Here is a 26,902-nt window from a genome sequence, read left to right on the forward strand (position 1 = left end):
TCTAGGAGATGTGGCCCATTCACATTAAACCCCAAAACTCTGACTCATTCACTGGAAACAATAGGGATTGCATTGTTCAATGGATGGCAAACCTTGTGATATAAAAGGTTGTGCATATAAACTAACAAAAAGTCCATAATACTTATGGAAAAATAATAAAAATACCATAAAATATGAAGCAAAACCTGGAGTTGGTTATAATTTGTATTTAATAACTGTGGTCACTTAGCATCAGTATTCATGGTCCAGTACTTTGGCTGGCTGATCTTTTTTCAACTGCTTGGGGCAAGCTCTTACTAAAAATAAAGCTTACTTTTAAATGCCACTTTGTTTATGATTCATTCCAAGTAAACATGATGTAAACGGCACCACATACTTACCCTTCTGCCATTTCAGCGACAGATCAGGTCCTGCAGTGTGCCGCTCCATGTATACAGCCAGAGGCCAAATGCACATCAATTAGTGGCTGCTAGCCTTAGAGCACCAAGGCTGCTTTTCATCCTCAGTCCAGCTTTGATTTTGGATGCCCATGACCGGTTATAAAAGTTTTTAACAATTCTAATTTATTTTTATATCTTAAGCATCTTAGATTCAAATTTGTGAGTCACATCTAATGATTTGTATACCCACCAGTCTATTTTCTAAATCCTGAGCAGGTAGGTGAGTTGCATCTGTAGCTCCATGTCATGGTTAATATGTACTAATAGTAAAAAATGATTTGTTGCCATTTAAAAAAAAAAGCTTTGTTTTGTTAACATTGTGTTTCATAAACAAATGCAATGGGAAGAACAGACATTGATTGCAAAATACCATCTATAGTTACTCTGTTCTCCTTCATCCATCTGCAGGCACATAATAGCAATTTTGATTATTTAATGTATGGCTTTCTTAGTAAACTAAACGTACCTGGATACTGTGGCACAAGTGGATTTGTTAAGCAATGAAGATTAGCATGTATTAGTATGCATTGGGGTGACATGCCCCAACCCTCCACCCATTATTTTTGCCCTCTGCACCAATGCCCTTGCAAGCCCTTTGGATATACCATCCAACACTGCCAATGGCCAGTGGGACACTTCGTTAGCGGTGTTGCTAGTAGCCAGGTCTTTACCCTAAGTTTTATGTGAATTTGTGTGCTATTTATATAGTTATTTGTGTATGAGTTGGGAGGAGAAATAATGTACTTTATTTACACAACTTAATTAATAAACACACCACTGAGACACTTAAATAAACCAAACATTCATGGATATGAACCAGATGTAGGGAAATGCACAGCCTTGCAGAAGTATGATAGACTTCTTTGTGACCAAAGTGGACAGCAGGAGTACCAGTAGGGTCCAGGGCAGGTTGAGAAGTACAGTACAGAAGGATAAAGCAATAAGAGTCATATATCCCAGGTTCAGGAGCACACTACAGTTTCATAGTTGTATAAACAAGCGCATTATGTCTCTAAGCAAGAAAATAAGCCAATGACAAGCTTTAATATCCTACCTAATGGGTACGAGGTCTGCATCATCAGCACTCAGTGGCGGCAGGGGGCAGTGCTGGTCAGCAGGCAATGCCACCAATATCTAAATAAATAAATGATTAGATGTACTTTGCCAAGTGGCAGTGTGAACGCGCCGGCAGATGTGAGGGCTGAGTGCTGTGTGAGACAGACTGCCAGGTAGTCTGTAGCATGGGGAATAATCCTGAGATTCTAGAAAAGAGTGTCATGAAGAAGTCCACAGAGAAGATGGGGAGCTACTGCTCATCCTTAAGGTATTATTTCTATTTTTGTGTGTGTGTAGGTTAAATAAAAGTATGAAGCACTTTCCTATGCATTCATTGTTCACTGTAATGTCCCTTTAAGAGTAAGGGTGAGTGCCGGAATGCGTGACCTTAAAAACCAGGCTGTTCGCTCAACACCATGACTTATCGGAAGAAATGCTGAGACTCTGGGTCAAACTTATTGCAACCTCCATTGAACAGGGTCATCCACACCTTCTGTGTTTGTTTAAATGTTTTTAAGTATGACCTCATTGCATAATGCTGCTGGTGCTAATGTGAGCTGCACCTTAGGCCTGTATGCCAAACTTGATTCTCTGCAGATGCGAATACTGACATGAAGAACTCGAGAAAGGAATAATTAGATGAAACAACGGCTGAACAGGAAAGCTTGTGTCCTTGATCTTAGCTTTATCCTCCTCCTGACACATTTTTGCAGATGCCTATGTTAAGAGCTGCGATGTCTTGAATTTCATCTCATCAACATACCAATGCATCATGTGGGCCAACGCAGCCCTTCTTGCAGGGGTTGGCTGTTCATAAAGAATCGTTTGGTCAGTAAAACTGAATGTTTAATCTTATTATTTAGTTAATAAACTTAACTTCTTAAGTAATATGTAATACATATGTACAATAATATGCATACGTTATACATACATATACAAGCCAAACCCACTCAATGTTTCCATTTCTATTTATGTGTATACTATTTTCATGCAAAATATGTTGTGTTTATAGTTACACCGGTCACTACGCAATAATCGCTAGCAGAGTGAAAAATGTTGATATACAAATATCTTTCAGGTTTCTTCTATTTTTGTCACACTTAAATGTTTCAGATTATCAAACAAATCTTAATATTAGACAAAGATAACCTGAGTAAACACAAAATGCATTTTTTAAATGACTATTTCATGTATAGAAGCAAAAAAGCATTCTGTCAAACAATGAACAAAAGTGAATTGATAATTGGGTTCAATTTCACTAGACACCCCCAGGCATGATTACTGTCAGCCTTGCTCAGTCTAAACATCAATTAAATAGAACCTATCTTGCAAAGTGAATTAGGCTAGAGGGTCTCAAAAAGCATCACATTATACTGTGAGCTAAAAAAGAACAGATGAGAGACAAAGACATTGATATCAGTCTGAAAAGCTGTTTCTAAGGCTCTGGGATTCCAGGGAACCATGGTTTGAACCATTATCTACAAATGGAGAAAACCTGTACCAGTGGTGAACCTTCCCAGGAGTGGCCGGCCTACCAAACTTCCTCCACAAGCACATCCATGACTTATCCGGGAGATCACCAAAAGAATCCAGAATAAGGTAAAGAACTTCAGGTATTGCTCGCCTCAGCTAAGACTAGTGTTCACAATTCCACAATAAGAAAGAGACTGTGCAAAATGGTGTCTGAAAGAGTTGAAACGCAAAAACTACTGACCAGAAAAACCACAAAGGCTCATCTCACGTTTACCATAAAACATCTTGATGACTCCCAAGACTTTTGAGATAATATTCCATGGACTGATGAGTCAAGAGTGGAACTTTTTTTGGAAGACATGGGTCTTACACAATAAGAACATCATACTAGCAGTCAAACACAGTGGTGGTGGTAGTGTGATGGTCTGGGGCTGCTTCAGGACCTGGGCATAATTGATGGAACCATAAATTCTGCTCCCTATCAAAACATATTAAAGGAGAATGTCCAGCCATCAGTATGTTACCTAAAGCTCAGTTGGGATGTGTAGCAGGACAGTGATCCAAAGCAAGTCCACCTCTGTATGGCTCAAAAAATAAAGGTTTTGTTGTGGCCTTTTCAAAGTCCTGATTTGAGTGCGATTGAGATGCTGCGACATCACCTTAAAAAGGCAGTTGCTTGAAAACCCTGCAATGTGGCTGAATTAACCCCTTAATGACCTTTGCCGGTTCAGGACCGTCACGGAAAAACGGTCACTTAACAACGTTTGACGGTCTTGAACCGTCAAAAAATTAAATAAGCTTAGAAAGTGATCAACGATCACTTTCTTCGCTTAACCCCTTAACGACAATTGCCGGTCCTGGCACGACACGGAAAAGCATGTGCTTTACGACAATTGACGTGCCAGGACCGGCACGTCTTTAAACGGGTGCAGAAAGCGATCTGTTTTCGCTTTCTGCACCCAAAAAACGTTGCTGAATGCCTCGACCTCGAGGCATTCAGCAACGCCGCTATCGGAACGAAGGGGCCATCTCTGGCCCCTCCACGGGGCGTCAACATCCGCCATACTTTGTATGGCGGCGGACGCCCGTATTAAAAGCGTTTAGGAGGCGATCAACGATCGCCTCCTAAACTTAAATGGTGTCGCTGGAATTCCTCGATCAGGAGGCATCCAGCGACACCAAACACTTACCTTTCGATGGGCTGTGACCGCTCCGGAGAGCGGTCACAGCCGCAGCTGCCGATGATCTTCGCCATCAAGCAAGATGGCCGCTGCCCTGTAACAGGAACAAACAAATTTTAAAAGTTCGCTAGACAGTCCAGACCATCTAGAGAACTTTGGCTCCACTTGCAGGTTGAATACAGGTACTGCATTCACCATGCAAGTCAATGGAAGCCAGCTTTCTAATCACAGTGTGATTAGTAAAAATAAATTAAAAAAATAAAATAAAATTTATAATAATTAGAAAAAAAATAGTAAAAAACTAGTAAAATGTAAAAATCATTTCCCACTGATGTCACTATCAGGGGAACCTCCAAGTTGAAAAAAAATGTTAAAAATTTTTTTTTAAAAAGAAAAAAAAAAAATATATATATATATATAAAAAATATATTTTTGTGAGCAAGTCCTAAAATTAGCATATTAGCTTAAAACAATTCTCGCATGGAAAGAGTTAAAATACTGGCATATTAAATGCCCGTGGGGTGTCTACTTTTAAAAAAGGTATGATTTGATGGGGTAAATTGAATTGGCCGGGTTCAACAACGTCCCAATTAACACCGGGGGAAGGATGGCCACACACCTAATTTCCAATTAGAAAAATGCACACGTACCAAATGTGGCCTTTTAGTTCCCACAAAAATGACACACCCATGCATGTGGGATATCACTGCACTCAGGAGATGTTGCTGAACACATTATGGGGTGTCGTGTGACAGCGGCATATACCAGGAGCTGTAAATTCATACATAAAGTAGGTGTGTGTGGGAAAAATACACACACAAAAATACTACTGCAAACTTTGAAAACATGCTGGTGGTAAAATGTGTGCATGCAAAGAGTTAAAATACCAGCATTTAAAATACCCTGTGGTGTCTAGTTTTGAAAAATATATGGTTTTGTTGGGCACACTGAAATGGCCCGGCTCAAAGATGTACCAAATAGGGCATGGGCAGTGGATCCCCAGATGCCAAAGTTCAACATTGAAAAATGCGCATGCCCCAAATGTGGCCCTTTTGCCCCCAAACGGCCAGGCAAAATCCTTCATGTGAGGTATCGCTGTACTCAGGAGATGTTGCTGAACACATATTGGGGTGTTTTGTGATAGTGACATATACGAGAACTTTTTAATTCATACCTGAAGTAAAATGTGTGTGGAAAACCAAATGCAAAAAAATGACTACCACAAAGTTTGACAAAGACTGGTGGTAGATATGGTGCATGGAAAGAGTTAAAATACTAGCATTTGAAATACCCTGGGGTGTCTAGTTTTCAAAAATATATGGGTTTATTGGGCACACTGAAATGGCCCGGCTCAAAGATGTACCAAATGGGGCATGGGCAGTGGATCCCCAAATGCCAAAGTTCAACATTGAAAAATGCGCATGCCCCAAATGTGGCCCTTTTGCCCCCAAACAGCCAGGCAAAATCATTCATGTGAGGTATCGCTGTACTCAGGAGATGTTGCTGAACACATATTGGGGTGTTTTGTGATAGTGACATAAACGAGAACCTTTTAATTCATACCTGAAGTAAAATGTGTGTGACAAAACAAATGCAAAAAAATGACTACCACAAAGTTTGACAAAAACTGGTGGTAGATATGGTGCATGGAAAGAGTTAAAATACTAGCATTTGGAATACCCTGGGCTGTCTAGTTTTCAAAAATATATGATTTGATGGGGTAAATTGCATTGGCCGGGTTCAAAGATACCCGAAATGGCACATGAGGGGAAGAATTACCAGATTTGGAAAAAATGGCTTTGAAATAGCAAAACGCTACCTGTACTTATTGCCCCATAATGGGTAGAAAAAAGCAAAAAAACATAAAAACATTGGGTATTTCTAAACTCAGGACAAATAGTAGAATCCATTTAGCAGGTTTTTTCATTACCTTTTATAGATGAGTAAAAGATTTTTCAACTAAAAGTTAGAAACAGTCATTTTTTTCTAAATTTTTCACCATATTTTATACTTTTTTTAGTAGTAAATAATATGATACAATCAAAACAATGTCATCTAAAGAAAGCCCTTCTTGTCCTGAAAAAAACAATATCTAATGTGTGTGGGTTCAGTAAACGGGAAAGAAGAAAATTACAACTAAACACGAGCAGCGCAGAAATGTTAAAACGGCCATTGTCACGAAGGGTACAAAAAGTAAAATCAGCCTTTGTCACGAAGGGGTTAAACGGCGTTGCTGTAATGCCTCGATGTCGAGGCATTCAGTAACGCAGAGATCGCCATCGGGGGCCATGTCTGGCCCCTCCCCGGGGCGTCAACATCCGCCATACATTGTATGGCGGTGGACGTCCGTTTTTAAAAGTGTTTAGGAGGCGATCAACGATCACCTCCTAAACTTAAATGGTGTCGCTGGAATGCCTCGATCAGGAGGCATCCAGCGACACCAAACACTTACCTCTGGATGGACTGTGACCGCTCCGGAGAGCGGTCACAGCCGCCGCTGCCGGTGATCTTCACCATCAGCAAGATGGCGGTTGCCCTGTAAAAAAACAATCAAGTTTTAAAAGTTCGCTAGATGGTCTCCAGGCCCTCTAGAGAACTCTGGCTCCACTTGCAGGTTGAATACAGGTACTGCATTCAACCGTGCAAGTCAATGGAGCCCAACTTTCTAATCACAATGCGATTAGTAAAATATTCAAAAAATAATAATAAAAAAAAAAATGGGAAAAAAATGTGCTAACATTTAAAAATAATTATGCAGTGATGTCACTAGAGGAACCATCCAGTACCAGCAAAATGTGTAAAAAAATATTTAAAAAAAAGTATTAAAAAATATAAAATAAAATAAAAAATTAAAGTTTATTATTTTGAGCAAGTGCTAAAATTTCTCAAAAATCTCAACAAAGAGTTAAAATAAAAGCACTTCAAATATCCAAGGGGTGTCTAATATAAAAAAAATGGCTTATGGGGTAAATTGGAGTGGCCGAGCTCAAAGATAGGGCATAGGTACAGACTGACCAAAATGGAGAAAAAAAAGCACACTTCCCAAATGTGGCATTTTAAATCTCAAACAACACGACAAACCAATGCATGTGGGGTATCACTGCACTCAGCAGATGTTCCTGAACACACATTGGGGTGTTGTTTGACAGTGATATATACCAGGACCTGTATATCTATAACTAAAGTACAATTTGTGTGAAAAAAAATAAATAAAAAAAATGACTATTACAAAGTTTGACAAATTGTGGTTGTATAACTGTTGCATGGAAAGGGTTAAAATAACAGCATTTGAAATACCCTGGGGTGTCTAGTTTTCAAAAATATATGGTTTGACGGGGTTAAATTTAGTTAACCGGCTTCAAAGATGTTCCAAAGAGGAGATGGAGGCAGACTGACCAGATTTGTTAAAAAAAGGTTTGGAAATCATAAAACGCTGCTTGTACTTATTGCCCTATAACTTACAAAAAACAGCAAAAAAACATAAAAACATTGGGTATTTCTAAACTCAGGACAAGTAGTAGAATCTATTTAGCTAGTTTTTTTACTTGCTTTTTTAGGTGAGTAAAAGATTTTTCAAATAAAAGTAATAAAATGTTTTTTTTTTCAATTTTTCACCATGTTTTGTTGTTTTTTTTTATAGTAAATAAGATGATACGATCAAAATAATGGTATCTGAAGAAAGCCCATCTTGTCCTAAAAGAAAACAATATATAACTTATGTGGGTACACTAAATGGGTGAGGATAAAATTATAGCTGAACACAAGCACCACAAAAGTATTAAAACAGCCTCGGTCCCACAGGGTACAAAAAGAAAAAATGAGCCCGGTCCTTAAGGGGTTAAAGAGTGGGCCAAATTTCCTCCACAGTGATATAAAACACTCATTGCCAGTCATCGCAGATGTTACTGCCAAGGGTGGTGCAACCAGTTATTAGGTTTTACTTTCTACATGGGTGAAATAGGTTTTCATTAACTCTTTACGTTCAATAAACAAAATAATAATTTAAAAGCTGCATTTTGTGTTTACTCGCGTTCTGAAACATTTAAATGGGACAAATAGAAGATATAGGGAAGGGGCAAATACTTTTTCACAGCACTGTACCTGCCAGCTCTTCAGCTAGCTCAATGCATAGACCCTTTTTCTTTACATGAAGTGAATGAAAGGTGTATTTGAATGGTGACCGTGCGACTGCACTAAACGCGACTGGTAGAATATGGCAAGTAAACTTGATGGCAGGAAATAAGCCACTCGTATTTGGAAACACCAGAAAATGATGAGGTTTGAACATTCAGTATCAGTCATCTATGAAACTTCTGGAACAAAAAAAAAACATAGAAGAGGGAAGAAATGTCATGAGGTGTCCAGATTTTCAGCATTGGCCACAGCAGCTTAAAATAACCTGTATTTCAAATACATGATATGCGAATGGATGCATCTGTGGAAGTAAAAATACTTTGTACTTTTGTATTTAATAAATGAACCACAGCCCAAAATAGGTGATGACCTCACCTACAAGTGACCTCCTGTCACTGGAAGCAGTGGGAGACGCGCAGTGATGTAATGTGAGAAGACACATTAAAAGAGGGAAAATAATGTCCCTCTATTAATCCTGCTCCCCCTGACAGGAGTGAAGGGAAGCGGCCTGCGCGCCCTCACTCCGGCTGAGTCACAATGGCTACTAATGGAGACCCCAAACTCACTGCCTACGTAATGCAGCCTACTGTGCTACTCACACAGTTTAGGAATAATAAGAAAAAAAATTGTTTTTTTATGGAATTTGAATTAAAAAAAAACATTAAAATTCCATTAGAAGGTAAAGTGAGAACTGGTTATCAGACCCCACCCCTAGGGAGAAATTCCCGGGTGGTTTCCAGAGTCCTTGGGGTCTTCCCATACAGTAATGGCGGGAGCTTCTTCTGCCCCTTGAATTATACATGCAGAGTCCCCCCGGGACACAAGGTGCCCCTTTGCCCTTACACTACACCCCACACGCTGTGCAGCACCTGCCCCCTCCCCTCTCTCTCTCTCTCCCTCCCTCCCAGGCCAAGCTCCTCCCGCTCCTCCTTCCTGTCTCGCTGTCCTGTGCGTTCGCCGGTGGACGAGATGAGCGGCCGAGGGGGTTTCTACCGGCAGGAGCTGAACAAGACAGTGTGGGAGGTGCCGGAGCGGTACCAGAACCTCACCCCGGTGGGCTCGGGCGCTTATGGATCGGTCTGGTAGGTGACAGGACCCCCCCCAAGCCCCGCACAGGGCCCCCGATCATTAGCAGTGCTGCAGTGAAGTGTCTCCGCAGCCCCCGGCCTGGGGCTTCGGAAGGGTGTGATCCAGAGCCGCAGGGCTGCTGCAGCTGCTATGTGATGCTATTAGGGGGGCTGTAATGCCAAAGCCGGCAGCTGCAGCGCGTTAATGGGGTTGATGTGCCAGTGGAGAGAAGGAACCTGTCTTTGTTTCATTGGGATGTGTAGTGGACACATTGCTGAGCAGCCCCTGCTGTGACCCACTAATGACACACACTAAGGATGAGAGTGCGTGGGCATCTGCTATGGGTATAAGTAACCCCCGTAGTGGGGTGTCTGTGCTGTCACTCAGTGGTGGTGGATGTCCTGGTCACAGATCTGTCCATACAGTTTGTGGACTTTAATAATAATAATAATGCGCCTCCTCGGGCTGGGCTCTGTGTCTGTAGTAGTAGTGTTAGTGCGGTCTATGCAAAGACTCGTGAAACTCCAGCAGGCACAAAGTGTTCCCGTCATGGTGATGGTGATGATGATGATGGGAGTGATTCATTAAGGACCATTCAGTGTCCCCCCTGTCCTGGTCATTGGAGGTGATGTTGTTACTGTTCCCCATTCGTCTTGCACGTTCTTGTTTTTATGGTTTTCTGCAGTACGGTTGGGCGTTTACTGCTTTCCTGCACACTTTGATTATCGCTTTATATCTATTTTGATCATAAAGCTGACTTTTGCTATCGTGGTCATCGATGGCTGATTCAGCTTTCCTACCGAGTGTCTGTATGTCTCGGAACCTATATCTAGTTTTGTCTGATGTCCTGCCTGCCGTTCTCTGCTGTTTGCCAGAATTATCCTGTTCTTTAATTCTTGTTGTTTTTGTTAAAATGCCAACAGTGCCAAATAATGATCCGTTCCTCTTCCATATATTTGCTGCTCCAACCAATAAAGAAAGCATAAACTTTTCCCCGGTTATATAGAAAGTTTTGGTGATTGATACCATGAAGTCACTAAACTTGTGCAGCGGCCGTGTAACGTTTCCTCGAATCCGAAAGACACAACGTACAGCGCTACTGATGTGAATGCGACGACGAGTTTGTAACGCTTGTCCTCCCTGTAGCAGTATGGCATTACACTTTATGGAATAAGGTTTGGGGCACGTTTCCTTGGTCTCAGGTGGTAAGGGCTGATGAATATTCCGTGCAGCCATGGCTTTAACACTTCTAATGACATTCGTCACAGTCCTGGATGATTTCTGCTTGCTTGTTACAATGCGCAGTGGCAGATCTTATTCCTACTCTTTGTGTCTATGTTTACAGTAGTTGGAAACGTAGTTCACAGGAGGCCTTATCTGTACCTGCCAGAAGGCAGAAGTGCGGGTCGTACAGAATGTGTCTGTACATGCCGCATTTCCACACCAGAAGCATTACGGCTTACAAAATAAACTGTCCGTATCCTTAAAGTACACGCCGCAGTGTATATATAACATATAATGTGTATATAATACGTAACATATAATGCACAGACGAGAAGCCAGTCACGTGGGTGACTTTTTCAGCTCAAACCCCACGCTGGATAGATGCTTTATGGCAATGCTAATGAAGTCTGTTCATCCATGGACTTTCATTAGAGCGTTCGGCTGGGTGATTAAGACCGACCTCTTCTATTCTTTACAGCAGGGTGTCTTCCTAGTAGAGTGGGTTTGGTTACATACTCCGTATAACGTAGTAGCCGTATTGTTTCATGCAGGTTCATGACTTAAGTATGTATTGTGAAGGCCAGTCCCCAATAAGCTTCTGCTGCAGGAAGAGCTTCATTATTTATTGTTTTATATAGCGCCATCAAATTCCGTAGTGCTGTACAATGGGTAGACAGGACATAACAAGTAGTATGTAACATAACAATTTTACTTACAGAGACAACAGGTGAGGAGGGCCCTGCTCAAACGAGTGATCACCTTCTAATGCATAATCCCATTGTGAGTCCTTTAACCCATTAAATGATACATTGTACAATTAACCCATTAAATTATACATTCTACAATACTAGATCAGTTCTAATTTGTGGTGGAATGAATAGTGAAATGGGGATAACTCTCCCTCTGTCACTCCTGCGTGTTAGTTCTCTACCTGTGATCAGTTGGGTTCTTCTCCTGTTGTGATTTATGAGGGACGCCATTTGCAGGCACTATGACCCAAGAGGTATGTTGCTTAATGTACTTTGGCACCTGTATATCACTGCAGATTAGAGCTTTGCCGTTGGTCTGATCTGTTAAAAGTATCCATGCCTCACTTTCACTTAATAAATAACTAAATAAGGCTGCGTGTGAGACCCACAAAATCATGTGGAATACCCTGGCCAACCGGAGACGACAATCTATAAAATGAATCTGCCGTGTGTATATCATAATACATTAACACCGTAGGCTGCGCGTGCGCGATCATTCTCTGCTTGTGCAGGTTTACGCAGAGTATGGGGCAGCTGGGGGAATAAAGCAACAGCCATGTTTTAAAAAATAGTGTGTGTGTATATACCGTATTTGCTATAAGACGACCCCCCAAATCTGAATATTAATTTAGGAAAAAAAGAAAAAGCCTGAATATAAGACGACCCTATAGGAAAAAAGTTTTACCAGTAAATGTTAATTCATCTAAACTATTTTTTTTTTATAAAAGCTATGATTGAGAAAAATATTTTGGTTTTATTTCCTTCTATTTTCCAACCTGCCCCCCAGTTATGCACATCTGCCCCAGAAATGCCTTATACCCCTATATGCCACTCTGGCATTTAGAGGGTTAAAAGGCATATTATGGGGAAGAGTGGCATACAGGGAGGTTTAAGGCATTCAGGAGGCAGAGTGGCGTATAGAGGGTTAAAAAGGCATTTCTGGAGGCAGAGTGGCATTAATTGGGTTAACAGGCATTTCACAGAACACTCTGCCTCCAGAAATGCCTTATGCCCCCCATTTAACACTCCCCCGGCCCCCCCCCCCAACTTACCGGTGCTTCTGACTTCCCTGTAGCCGGGGCAGCGTGTAGATCCCCCCACCGGTGCGGGGAACTCTGATCTCTGACAGCCGGGGAAGGTCTGCGCGATGGACGCAAACAACCCCCGCTGCTAGCCACGCCTCCTTCCGGCTGCAGCGGAAGTTGTCTACGCGAATCGCACACCAGGGGACTCAGAAGTACCGGTAAGTGGGGCGGGCGGGGGGAGACAGGAGGATCCAGGTCCCCTGAGCTGCGGGGGATCTGGATCTTAGTCGTCTCATAGTCAGACCTATTTGAGGTCTGATTATAAGACGACCCCGATTATAAGATTTTTGCTCTGAAAAAAACCTCGTCTTATAATCGAGCAAATACGGTATATGTATGTATGTGTGTGTATGTATATATATTAGGGCCGCAACTAACGATTATTTTAATAATCGATTAGTTGGCCGGTTATTTTTTCGATTGATCAGATAAAAAAATTCAATTTTTTTCAATTTAAAATAATGTAATAAAAAACGTACAATTTACACTTTCATCTCTTTATTGCAATGGCCTCTCTCTCTCTCTATTCACCTTCTTATTTTACTGACATAATAATAAAAGCTACAAGAACCCAAACACGGTGTTTCTCAAACTAAGTTTTAATACAAAGTTATTAGTAAATATTAATTCATATGTTAACTATTTTTCATATTTAATAAAAACTATGAGAAAAAAGCCTTGTTTAAATTTTTTCTTTATTTACCAAACTGCCCCCGGTTATGCACATCTGACCCCCAGCTTGCCCCCATATATGCCTTATACCTCTTATATGCCAGTGATATGCAACTGAGCCCCCTGATATACCCTTTACCCCAAGATATGTTTTATGCCCCCCTGATATGCCTAATATCGATATGCCTTATACCCCCTATATGCCCTGAAATTCATAATGCCACCCATACACCACTATAACTCACCCATACACAACTCTGGCTCCTCCCCCCTCCCATACACCACTCTGGCTCCTCCCCTCCCATTCATCACTTTGCCTCCTCCCCCCTCCCATACATCACTTTGCCTCCTCCCCCCTCCCATACTCATTTCTGGCTCCTCCCCCTCCCATACACCACTTTGGCTCCTCCCCCTACCATACATCACTTTGCCTCCTCCCCCTCCCATATACCGCTTTGCCTCCTCCCCCTCCCATATACCACTTTGCCTCCTCCCCCCTCCCATACTCCTTTCTGGCTCCTCCCCCTCCCATACTCCACTCTGGCTCCTCCCCGTCCCATACATCACTTTGGCTCCTCCCCCTCTCATACTCCACTCTGCCTCCTCCCCCCCTCCCATACTCCACTCTGCCTCCTCAACCCCCCCCCCTCTCATACTCCACTCTGCCTCCCCCCTCCCATACTCCACTCTGCCTCCTGTCAGCAACGGAGGTTCACAAGACACCAGGGAGCCGGGTAGAGAGGCAGAGTGCCGTATGGGAGGGGGAGGAGCCAGAGTGGTGTATGGAGGGTGGCTCCCATACACCCCTCTGACTCCTCCCCCCTCCCATACACCTCTGCCTCTCTACCCGGCACCGTTACTGACAGGAACTTTCACTGCAGCTTCATAGAAGCCTCAGCGTAAGTGAAGGTGAGTAACGGAGGCTGTCTGTGCAATGCAGACCCCCACTGGCTGACAGAGAGGATGAGTCTATGTCAGCCGGTGGGGTCTGCACGATGTGCACAGCCAGCCTCCGTTACTGCCCTTCACTTACGCTGAGGCTGCAGTGAAAGTTCCTGTCAGTAACGGAGTCGGGAGAGAGGCAGAGTGATGTATGGGAGGGCGGAGGAGTCAGAGGGGTGTATGGGAGGGGGAGAGAGACGGAAGTGAAAGACCGGCCGACAGTGAGGGGAATCCAGGTCCCCTGCAGCGTTGCGGGGGATCTGGATTCTAGTGTTATAATCCGATCTCTGTTTGAGGTCGGATTATAATTTTTATAATCGATAAAAATCCATTCGATTAATCGATAATGAAAATCGTTGACAACGATTTTCATTATCAATTATTATCGATTTTATCGATTAGTTGTTTCAGCCCTAATATATATATATACAATACAATGAATCATTCTTTCAGCATTAATGTGCATATGATAACTGGGGTCCCTTTTATAGTTTTTTTCTTACTAAAGAAGACAAGTGAATGTTCTCTGCAAACTTGTTATTTTGGTTTCTATTTATTGTCTTTTGAGAATGTATCATTTTGTAACAGCATTCGCCAGCACTTATTCATTCTTATTTTGTTGTTTGATTTTTTTTTTGTTTGTTTTAATATGTATGACGCAAAGTATTTAATACAGATGACACATATAGTAGCCAAAACTTTGTAGAAAGAACTTATTAAAGGCACAGTTTAAATATTTCTTTTTAATACATCATTTTGAGTAATATATGTAGCTATAAGGAAATGCTGTGTGGTTGACTCAGGTTCGTAATTGATAATGGAACCATGCCCCGGGCACGTTGGCTGCTAGCAGTTGTTGGTGGATCACATGTATTAGAATGTTAAATGTATGATGGAAATAATTCCTTTTCTGGTTCTCATCGATTAACCTGAATAGCCAGTTATTTGCAGTTATCAAGCTCTTTAACTAGCTCTTATATCCTATATACCGTATTTTCCCAAGTATAAGACACTCCCATGTATAAGACGCACCTTAATTTTGGGGCCCAAAATTAAAAAAAAAAATGTATATTACGTAAAGTTATTGTACTGGCTGCCTGGGCATGATATGAGTGTGATTGATGTTAGCTGCTACCAATTGTTAGCGATCACACTCCTATCATGCTCAGGCAGCCAGAACATGCACATCACTTTCAGCTTCCCTGTGCCCCTACACACGGATCCATGCTATCACACACACATATATTCATTAATTTACTCCCCTTACCTGAACTGCAGATCTTCTGGTGCCGCTCGCAGACTCTCGTAGGTGCTGCTGTTTCCCTCTGCGTTGCTCGAACAGGAACGGAGCGGAGTCATGTGATGTCCATTCATGTGACTCCACTGGGTAACTGCATATTGTATGTTAAAATATCTCTTAGATGTCCGTCATCTACTATTGATGCTGCTTTACCATTTCATTTTCTATTACATAAAGATGTAATTGGTGTCGCAGTTATGTGCTTTCAGTAAACCATCAGTATGATTCCTACCTATGTATTTTTGTTTCTCATTTACCAATTGATCTTTAATAATTTTATTTACGTTTCAATTATACTTACCCCCTAGGGAATTTATATTAAGTGCTCCCATTGTGGAAGATAATTGAGTGTTTCCCTCGGTGGACGTTTGGTAATTGATCCCAGTGCAGACAAGTAGCTTCAGCATGGAAGGGCTTTATCATCAGAAGTCTGACTTTATGGAGGATGTTTGTTTCATTTTGGCTCCCAATTCCCAATGTCACTGTAATAAAAGTGCATGCGGTGCACGCAGGGACAGTGTAAAGCGGGGTCAATAAAGATGACCCATAGGCAAGCAAGTTGGAAACAGGTTTGCAGAACCTAAAAAGTACCTTTTTACAATATGCTTGAGGAACTGTATATTGTAAATGGAGGGTGAAATGTAATGCAGTGTGATGATCTGATCACAGATGCCCTGTGTTTCTTTCTCTCCCAGGTCCGCATCATGTTTTGCCAACGCGCTTTTCCCTGCACCTGCATGTATCACACAGACGTTCACCGGCTGCCAGAGAGGAGGATCCAGGTACCCTGCAACCTTCCTCTCTGGCAGCCGGTGGAAGGTCATGTCACGCCAGCGCTCCGTTATAGAAGCCCCGGCAGAGCACTGGCTTCCTAGGTGTTCTCGCAGGCTACAGAGTGCACCCTTCAGTAAAAGAACCTATAGGTTCATACTGTTCCATTATCCAGCACCACATCCAATCAAACTGGAGTTTAGCTCAATATTGGAAAAAAATGGAGACTACGAAGTGTTCGGTAATTTAACATATACCGTACTTGATGCTCTGAAAAATACCCCTCGTCTTATAAGACGGTCTGACTATAAGACTAAGATCCAGATCCCCCGCAGCGCTGCAGGGGACCTGGTTGTGCACAGACAACCCAGAGTTCAATAACTATCAGATATCCGATTCTCATTATGATATTTGAAAAGAATACGTCATAGAAAATGACGATATGTTTGTCAGCACAAGGAATGACAAGGTGGGAGATGTAGAGACTTTAGATACAAACAAGGATGGCTATGCTTGGAAGAGTGCTGCATGTGGCAACAGTCATCAGCAAACTGTTCAAACAGCAGCCAGTGAGCAGAGATTTAAAACAAGCCCAAAGGGAATTGTTCCACTCACAACTAACAAGTCTAACCACATACTTTATCCTACTGAGATAAACTAAAGCATCTTGTGCGCAGAGGAAAAACGACTAATAAAAAGATCTATCCTCGATGCTTTCAGTTATATCTATGATTACATGTCAGATATAAGTGGGCTTAGATAACCTGTATAAAATGACCTCACTAACCCGCTTTCCCGTTATTGGTTTCAAATGGATGGCATTCCCCGTTTTTTTCCCCCTGTAGCTCTACCAAGAAATGTAGGTCAGTGTACCGTATTGTCTTTATACTAAATCAAAGGTTGGGGTTTTCCCTCTCTGACTTTTTTCCTATTTTTTTTTCCACTCTAATGGTTCATAAATGGCAAATGTGTTTTTTCCTCTATGACTAGTTCTTTTTCAATAATAAATCACAATTATGAGTATTTTGGTGGTTACTCCCTAAGCACATCATTATCCTCTTATTGGGTAATACTGGGTGGATCCAAGCTTCTGCTTTAATTTTACTATTTAACCTAATTGTCTCTTACAAAAGGTGTTATTTTACCCAGTTTACTAATAAAACCACATTTATAACAACATAAACACATTTTTGCCTTTGAAAAGTAGCCACTAGTGTATCATAGTGTAGTGTTCATTCTGGCTCCTCGTTCTTCTGCTGTGATGCTTTGGCTTCGTCTGACTTCATGGTTCAGTTTGGAGGAGGAATATAGAGCATATCTATTTAAAGGAACTGTGTGTACCTAATGCCTATTCATCCGCAGGAGTGCCGATACCATATACAGCCGCCTGGCTGGCATTGGGAGATAGCGAGATGGTGTGTAGGGAAGCCGAGGCAAACACCTTCTCTGACTACAATGATTTGCAGGACATTCCGTTGTTATCTAGCAATGTAATTTTGGCCTTATGGGTTTTTTCTATGTTCTGCATCATTAGCTCATGACTGATGATACCAAATAGGTTTGGTAAACAGGACATTTTAATTAGAATCAGTCAAGATTTTTTGTCTAGTGGGTGGATTGTGGGGTTTGCCTTCACACCCTGGACTACATCAACAAATATAGATTACCATATGCATTACCATGTTACCAAGGCAAATAGGTACTTTGTAACTTCCAGTTTTGTGCATGGCTTTGTCAAAGGAGATTTCTTGATGCTTGATCATGTGCAAACAGATGCTTGCAACTTAGTGTTTTGTTTTAGTGGCATATGAGCTGCCCTCGCTTTAAGGGCTTTTTTTGTTCCAGATATAATCCAGGAATCATCCTGGAGTACAGACCATCCTCTCTGCCAACCAGCTGAAGGTAGTTGTAGTCCAGAAATGCTGAATTGGGCTACTGCCTAGTAATAAAAATTCTCTTTTGCATTTTATAAACACTGTTACTTGAAGGGTTCAAGGAAAGTGAGTAGAACAGGGCAGAAATAGTTTTGCCCACCAATTTATTAATCTGTAGAGATACTGCTCGTTTCATAGAGCTTGGTCGAACACAAAGCATATTTATTTGCAACCTTTGTCTTCCAGCTCAGCGTATGATACCCAAACGAGACAGAAGGTGGCTGTTAAAAAGCTGTCCAGACCGTTCCAATCACTTGTTCATGCAAGACGGACTTACAGGGAACTGCGTCTCCTTAAACACATGAAGCATGAAAATGTAAGGATCAAGCCATTGGGGACTTGTCAAAACACGTGAATGTATTGGCAAATGTAACTTGTTCATGAAGCAGCAGTTAAAAACTATTTACAATAATGGAGAGGGGTTAATTTCTGTGCAGGATGTGCCTATATCCTTGGCAGTGAACACTGGTTTTAGTACAGAAATCTCTGTTCTGTGGAAGAAATCAATACTTTGATTTTTGTACTTTAAATGGTTTCTTTTTAGTGGGTAGACTCCCTCAACATCAAGCAGATCTAAGCTCCAGATTACAATGATGGGTTCTAAAATGAATACAGTGTAATACGTTATGTGTTTTGGAAAAAGTCACTTTAAAATTCCATATTGAAGAGGATTCCCATCACTTCCTGGCACACCACAGACACTATATGACCAAAAGTATGGTATGCGGGCACCCTTCTGAATTTAGGTGTTTCAATCACACTTGTATACATTATGTAACAAATATATAAAATCAAGCATGCAGTTGTCCATCTACATAGACACACATTGGCAGTAGAATGGTTCGTACTGAAGACTTTAAACCTGGCACTTGGGGGATCCCACTTGTGTCAAGTCATTTTGTGAAATTTTAGCTATACTAGATCTCCCCCAGTCCACTGTAAGTGCTATACTTGTAAAGCGGAAGCATCTAGGAGTAACCCCAGCTCAGCCACAAAGGGGTAGACCATGCACATTCTGTCAAACTGTCTCTGGAAGCACAAGCAATGCGTATTGGGAGCTTTGTGAAATGGGCTTCCACAGCCAAAAGGCTGCATACAAGGCGAAGATCACATGTGCAATGGCAAGTGTCGGATCAAGTGGTGTAAAGCACGCCGCCACTGGACTCTGGAGCAGTTAATTGGAACATGTTCTGTGGACGAATCCCACTTCTCTGTTTGGTCTGATGGATGAGTGTGGGTTTAGTGGATGCCAGGAGAACATTACCAGAATGTAGAGTGCCTACTGTAAAGTTTGGCAGAGGAGGGACGATTATGTAGGGTTGTTTTTCTAGGTTTGGGCTAGGCCTCTTAGTTCCAGTGAAGGGTAATGTAAATGCTACAACATACAAAGAGATTTTAGATAATTGTATGCTTCCAACTTTGAACACCATTTATATAAATTGGCGTGCTAAATGTGAGCCAGGTATTCTCATACATCAGCGTCTGAGCTCACAAATGTTCTTTTTGGTGAATGGGAACAAATTCCCACAGACACACTTCAAAATCCCGTGGGGGACCTTTAAAAAAGATAGGAGGGTGTTATGGCCACAAAGGAGAGGCCAACTCCGTATTAGTGCCCATGGGTTTGGAATGGGATGTCCAACACGCTTATATAGGTGGGATGGTCAGGTGTCCACCTACTTTTGGTCATATAGTGTACCTTGAGGCTAGCCTTGATCTGAATATACATTTCCTTATATGTGACAGGGAGAGAGTTGGGGCTCTTCCTTGTATAGTAAGCATATTCAAAATAAACAATACATATCTGTATCTGTGTGCCTCCTGTGTACACATACAAACCGATATGCAAGGTATATGGAAACGTTTATCTGTTATATTTACAAGCTATCTTGTCCACATGTAAGAATTTTTTTAGGTTCACTTTACCGCTGTCACTTTCCACTTGGCATTCTGTTTACTATGCATATAAAATGTAATGTGCACAATACCAGTCATGAAATTAAAATCACACAAAACTGGTGATAATTTGTACATATAGAATTATTTCCGCCTGCCAGAAGCAGCGTCAAAATGAAAGGCAATGTGAACACTACAGGAGTTTGTTAAAGGGACACCAAGTCCATATTTTTTTAATGCCCTCTGGATTCCATTTCATATTCATTTTACCGCATACATACACTTTTATTTATTTTTTATTGCAAAATGAGACTTCTGTGATGTGTGTTCGTTCATCTGACATGTATGAGCAGAGCCGGCCTTAAGTGTTCTGGCGCCCTGTGCGGACTACTCCTGTGGGCCCCCCCCCGTTCCAAAAAAGGAAAAAAATCTTGTCACAAAACTCCCCTTTCTCACTATCTACCACCTCTGCCCCTTCTCACTGCCCCCCTCTGCCCTTTCTCACTGCCCCCCCCTGCCTCTTCTCACTGCCTTCCCCTCGCCCCCTCTCCCTACTTCTCATTATCCTTACTTACCTTGTTGAGTCCTGCGGTGGGAGCGGGAGGCGTCCGTCTTCTCGCTCTGCCGCGGTGCACGCTTCACAGCTGAGCGCCGGAATATGACATCATATTTCGGTGCTCAGCATGAAACGCCGGCACCGCAACGGAGTCACGGAGAGTGAAGGGCGCCGAGTGGTTGCTGAAAACTTCACGAGCAACCGCTCGGCGCACCTGCCCGGGACTTAAATTAAAGCATCGGGTTTTTTTTGTTGTTTTAACTTTATTTAACATCCTCCATGTTAAATACAGTTAAAAAAACTTTATTTAACATGGAGGATTTAAATAAAGTAAAAAAAAAACCAAAACAAACAAAAACGATGTTTTAATTTAAGTCCCGGGCACACCCCTAAGGCCGGCCCTGTGTATGAGCCCCTATTGAAGTAATTTTGCTTCCGCTGGATTGCTCCTTTAAAATAAAGTGCAGACCTATACATGCAGGGAATAACCACGGATGTTGAGTAATAAGTGCTTCATCTACCTCTCCTGCTTGTGATTTTTGCACGTTTTTTGTAAATGTATAAAAACCCTCCCGTGAACTAATCTACCTTGCACAATATAACCTGTAGTTTGTACTGGCGATAGATGGACCTCACGTTCCAGGTATGATGCCCTGCTTCTGTGCCTCATATTAAGAGATGTTTCTATCTTGAAGGTTATTGGTTTGCTGGATGTGTTTACACCCTCAACATCAGTGGAGACCTTTATTGAAGTGTAAGTAGTTGTTGCACTGCTTGATTATACAACATACGCAATTTCTGCTGAAATTCAGGAAAATGTAACTATAACATAATGTATGGTTTGGTTTTGTTCATGCTAGCTATCTGTAGAGTTAAATATCCAAGTCTGTTTCATGTTTAGCCGGAAATGAAAGGTTTTGAGGTGCCTGTGAAAATGATACATACCCTGTGTGTGTACGCGTAACATGCATGTAAATTCTATTGTGCCTATACTGCATGAACCTAATTTGTATTAGAAATGTTTATTGAATGGCTTTTTATTGCAAGCCTATCTTATAGGTGCTTTACATTTTATTTACAGCTACCTTGTGACAAATCTTATGGGAGCTGACCTTAATAACATTGTTAAGTGTCAGAGGCTAACAGATGACCACATCCAGTTTCTTGCTTATCAGTTACTGAGAGGACTCAAGGTAACGCGCAGGTTTATTGTGTGTTGTAATGTATGGTGTGATATATTCATAAGAAGACATCTGGACAGACCATAGAATGTCCAGCTTCCTAGGCAAACTGTGGCTGTCCCTCTCCTTTATGCATTTGGTTACGGACACAGGAGAAAGCATGGTAACCAACCAGCTCGGCATCCTAGGCAGCCACCTAGTTTTGTCTGTGTAGTAGGGTTGACCCTGTCAGCCATCATAACTTCATGGAAGATTTGGATGAGTATTCCCCCAAGGTGGCACATATTTTTTAGATGATTTAAATGTCTTAGTTATCTTTTCCAGAACACTTTAAAAAAAAAATGTTCCAAGCTCAGTTTCTTGCCAGTTTACCAAAACCTTTATAAATTATCATGTTTTATATGTAAGACACTGTTTTATTTTTTGTACTTTGTTCCTGTTCCTCCTCCTCTGCTTGTCTGTACTATTTGGAACCCTGAACTCTTGGTGGTGCATCAGAGGGGTCATCTAGCTGCAAGATGATACAAATATTCTGTAGTTAGTGGCATAAAATCTATATGCATTACTTGTAAGTGCTTTTTTGCATCTATGCGTGGCACATCTGTCGTAACTTGAGCTTTAATAAACGAGAGATGAAAAATCCATCATAAGAAACTCCGATATCAAAGACCCTTTCATCTCTTCATGTTAGGAAATAAATTGCAGTGTGATAGGACTGTACAGTCTAGGTATAACTAATATAAGCCTAGAGAGATCTGTCAGTTCTGTAATACTATACATATTCTGACATTGTCATTCTGGCATAATAATCTGTCAAGACGCTTGTGAATTCTTTTAGTTTTCTGTGGTTGTGTGACCTGTTATTTCATTGATCAGTGTGATTCATAAGACCTTACTCGTTTCTCAGTGGCATGCAATCATTACATAATGGGGCACAATTCCAAAAGTTCTTGAAAGGTCAAGGTATTCTGGTCTCAATATATCAAATCGGATTTAGTGAGGCCTGTTGACTCATGTGTTGCCTCCGCCACCCATTATAGTGCTGCTTTCAAAATAACCTTCTTCCGAGAACAGCCCACCCAAGCCACCTACTTTTCACAAGGGGCAGAAGGGACATCAAAATACGGTTTATAAGACTTTCAAAACCCCCTCTGTTGTGGTTCAATTGAAACCAATAGTCCTTTTTGGCCTAATACCGATAATTTAAGACTTAATTTTGAAATTCAGAAAAGAACAACTGCTTCAACCACAGGTTTAAACTCAGTCATAATTTGGTGTTAAGATATAAAGTGTGTGTGTATATGTATATAATATTTAAACATTTTGTCTTCACAGTATATACATTCAGCAGGGATCATACATAGGGTAAGTAGATTCTGAAACATCCCATACAAATTTGTCAGATAATAGAAGTGTCCTTGTGGCTAAGACTTATTGTTCTATTGTAGGATCTGAAACCAAGTAATTTAGCTGTGAACGAAGACTGTGAATTAAGGGTAAGAGTGTCTGGAAGTCAGAATATTTTGGGATATTATACATGTAATTGACTTGACTTTAATTTTCTTGTTTTTTGGGGGGGTTTTTTCATGTAGATTTTAGATTTCGGGTTGGCGAGACAGACAGATGATGAAATGACTGGATATGTTGCCACGCGGTGGTACAGAGCCCCGGAAATCATGTTAAACTGGATGCACTATAATCAGACAGGTAATCGTGAAGAATAGTTATTCTTCACAGCGGGGCACACAAAGACATAGGAGAAAGGAATACGGGCAATAGTGTGATATTTTAAAATGATAAAGCAACTGTATTAGTGCGGTAATTATTGCGCTCACATTACATATATATGTAGGTGTATACTGTATATAGTTGGGCACTTTGTTCATTTGAATCACTTTTCCCATATCATATATTTTACTGTTGTGTTCACTATATAAACATATCGAAACCAGGGATATTATCGTGTGCCATACATGACTAGTTAAGGACATGGGAAGCTCTTATTTATCAAGTGTAAAGCATTACTAAATGAACTTCATAAGCACCTAATTACAAACATGATCTAACAGCATAAATAACATGCTGTAACTATGAGTGTTTTTTCTGTGTCTATTTTGTAGTATAATAATGTGTGTTTCCACCTTGTGCGTGGTCAGAGATTATTCTTAACATATGATTTCTTTAATGGAGTTTTGTCATTATCAGTACTAGAATACAATTAACCCTTTCTATTTTCCCCCACTAGTTGACATTTGGTCAGTCGGCTGTATCATGGCAGAACTACTGAAAGGCAAAGCACTTTTTCCAGGAAATGACTGTATCCTTCAACTGCACGTTGTTTGGTTTGTCTATATAATTCCACTGGGTTCTTTAATAATATATGAACATTAAGAAGTGGGTACATTACTTTTTTTGCCCTATTTTACCCTATATACTTCTGTGTCTGATCTTTATGATGTTACTCAAACTGTACATCGGGCATATTACCCTTTAATTTCCTTCATTTTTAAAATATATTTAGACATTTACAATAGTAAATTTTCTTTGGTACCCTGTGCTTAGTTTTAACTAGTTTTAAAGACAAAATATATTTTCCTAAATATTTGTAGATATTGACCAATTAAAAAGAATTATGGAAGTTGTTGGAACACCTAATTCTGAATTTCTTATGAAAATTTCATCCGAACATGTGAGTCTTTTTTTCTTGTTTGTTTTTTTCTCCCCTTTCACCCTTTCTCTATTTTTAGCACCATGTTAATTAAAAGCATTAAAATATAATAACCAAATGATCACTGGTGTTTAGTAAAGACTGTGTTATCCTATTACTTTGTAAGAATTGTACATGTTATGTTCTGCATACACCCAATTCAAATATTAGTAAGATTATTATTTTCTTTTTGTTTTTTTTATGTTTAAAAATACTATGTTTGATTATGTTTTGGTAGATTCATTGTAAAGATAATAATTCCGTCTTTAACTAAACAGTATGAAAATGTGTTTGTTTCTGTGCCACAGATATAAATGAAAATACTATTTTATTATTTACACACAGGCTCGGCGGTATATAGAATCGTTACCTTACATGCCTCAGCAGGATTTAAAAGAGGTTTTCCAAGGCGCTAATCCATTAGGTTTGTGCCCTTTTTTCATGTAAGGTTTTATACTTTGCATGTTATTGGTCTGATAAAATTTGTTTTAATTTCTTTTTCTAAAATGTGAAATATGGTAAAGCTGTCTTTTAGTATAACTGGTGCCAACAAAAGAAGAATGCATATTAAAGTACCTTATGAGTACATAATTTGCTTTGCTTAAAAATGTTTATTCTTGTTAGACCCCCTCCCCCACGCAATGTTTGTCCGGACTGGGGCTGAATGCCAGTAAGTATATTAGGAGATGTGTCCGACTGAGCATATCTCTTGAACAGAACTGGGGAATGGGGGAAATCTGCAGTATCCTCTCATACATTAGGACACAACGTAAATTTTAATTTTTTTAAAATTACAATGGAATGATTACATTACAGTGTATTTCTTTTTGATCCGGAAAACTTTTCAGCACATTGTGTTGGGTTTTCTTGAGCTTGACATACCAAACAGCACTATTTAACCATTACTATGATTACACGCAGTGGTTGTGATGGATTCCTTTATTGCCTTAGTATGAGGTGGTCCCAGACGGTTTTGTGTTTGGTTTTGTTATAGCTATCGATCTGCTTAGGAAGATGTTAATATTAGACAGCGACAAGAGGATAACTGCTGCTGAAGCACTTGCACATCCCTATTTTGAACAATACCATGACCCAGAAGATGAACCAGAAGCTGAACCTTATGATGAATCTGCTGAGAACAAGGAACGCAGTATAGATGAATGGAAAGGTAGATTGCAATCTCCTCTTCTGGGTTTTACCTGTATGTGATCTGATATCTCTCACTAGTGGACCATCATTTAATTTTACTGAAATTCTCATCATAGTTGCCCGATTAAGGTTTTATTTAAAAGGTTTCCCTGAAACACAGTGTCTTGACTTCTCAATGTACCACTAGTCTCGCATTTTTCTCTACCATTATTGTTCTTGTAACATCATGTAAATGAAACATTTTACATAGGTAACCTACCTACTCTACCTTTGTGGCCAGGTTGCTTATAAAATATTCAGTGGAGATTATGTTCAGCATCTTACTCTAGTAATTGAGTATAAGTTTAGAGTGTTCTATATGTAGGGATGGATCCACAGAGGTATCGATGATTTTGACTAGTAAATCCAAGAAAAGTTGACTATAATAAACATATTCTGTATTAAACATCTGTAGAGCACCAATATTTGTGCTCACGTGCAAGGTGTGTGTTAAATGCAGTTCACATACACTTTTATGCCAGATATACATTGTCTATACTTCAGACCTGCAGATGTTCCTGACTGAAACCACTGCTAATAACTCAAGAACATGCTCTGGTGTTCTTGAGCAGGAGCTGCCTCAACATCCATTTTTTTAAATTTGTATTTATTTTGCATTACAAAATTTGGGCCAAAATGCCATCTTATATGCCATGAATAGATGATTTTTAAATAAGTAATTAAGAAGTTTCTTCAGTACGGATAACTGTGGTCCTTTTGGACTTTTGCTTATTTCTGTTACACCAGGCACCCCATGACTTATCGTGCATGCCCATTGTATATTTATTTTTATTATGTTATTTTTAAAATGAATATTCATCTAACCTGACTGCTTCTCTTTATTACCCTTCAGAAATTACATATGAAGAAGTGGTCAGCTTCAAACCATCAGATATTGCAATGGACAGCTTGGAAATTGAACAGTAAACCCAAACATGTATCCATTGCCTCCACACCACAAACCTTTTACCAATTTGGCTGTTGCAACCTGAATGGCTTCTGTCAACCAAAGAAGTGGGAGCATTGTTAAGAAATCTAATGTACAGAATGTAGCAGAAAATGTTATTTTTCGCCATACGTAGGACGGTCCTCTTGTTTTGCTTTTAAGCACAATTCCGTACTCCACAAAAAAGTCACCTTGAATCTGTTTAGCTGTTATTTTACAGAGTCAGATGTTGCTGTCTGCTTTGTTATATTTAAAAAGGGATGTACAGGATATTTCTTCTGTGCAAAATTATTTCTGTGAAAAAAGCGAATTACTTGCATTTTTGTTAAACAGCAATGATTGTAAGTGTCAGCTGGATTAATTGCTGTCTACTATAACTACTAAAGCTCTATCTCTTCC

At 40.4% G+C, this 26,902-nt stretch overlaps 1 protein-coding gene across 2 annotated transcripts; it reads left to right on the plus strand.

Moving 5' to 3' along the window:
- Window positions 1-8,649: 8,649 nt before the first annotated feature.
- Window positions 8,650-26,484, plus strand: LOC149302837 (mitogen-activated protein kinase 11-like). 2 transcript variants are annotated; one of them, XM_089482181.1, is made up of 13 exons: window positions 8,650-8,665; window positions 9,267-9,366; window positions 18,216-18,345; window positions 21,177-21,235; window positions 21,563-21,674; window positions 22,998-23,027; window positions 23,111-23,158; window positions 23,255-23,369; window positions 23,908-23,979; window positions 24,272-24,351; window positions 24,715-24,793; window positions 25,364-25,537; window positions 26,411-26,484. In XM_089482181.1, exons 1-13 carry the CDS (start codon window positions 8,650-8,652, stop codon window positions 26,482-26,484), a joined length of 1,089 nt encoding a protein of 362 aa, XP_089338307.1. The 2 variants fall into 2 exon arrangements, with proteins under 2 accessions (XP_089338307.1, XP_089338308.1); XM_089482182.1 differs by lacking the exon at window positions 8,650-8,665 and having other exon boundaries at window positions 9,254-9,366.
- The last annotated feature ends 418 nt before the right edge of the window (window positions 26,485-26,902 follow it).

Source organism: Sceloporus occidentalis, unplaced genomic scaffold (genome assembly GCF_023333645.1).
Source record: "Sceloporus occidentalis isolate IW3139 unplaced genomic scaffold, rSceOcc1.0.p SCAF_17, whole genome shotgun sequence".
Lineage (NCBI taxonomy): Eukaryota > Metazoa > Chordata > Lepidosauria > Squamata > Phrynosomatidae > Sceloporus > Sceloporus occidentalis.

Coding starts and splice junctions, on each gene's coding strand:
- LOC149302837 (XM_089482181.1), top strand. Junction 21,236..21,562: donor GTGGAGACCTTTATTGAAGT/GTAAGTAGTTGT, acceptor TTTTATTTACAG/CTACCTTGTGACAAATCTTA. Junction 23,370..23,907: donor GATGCACTATAATCAGACAG/GTAATCGTGAAG, acceptor TTCCCCCACTAG/TTGACATTTGGTCAGTCGGC.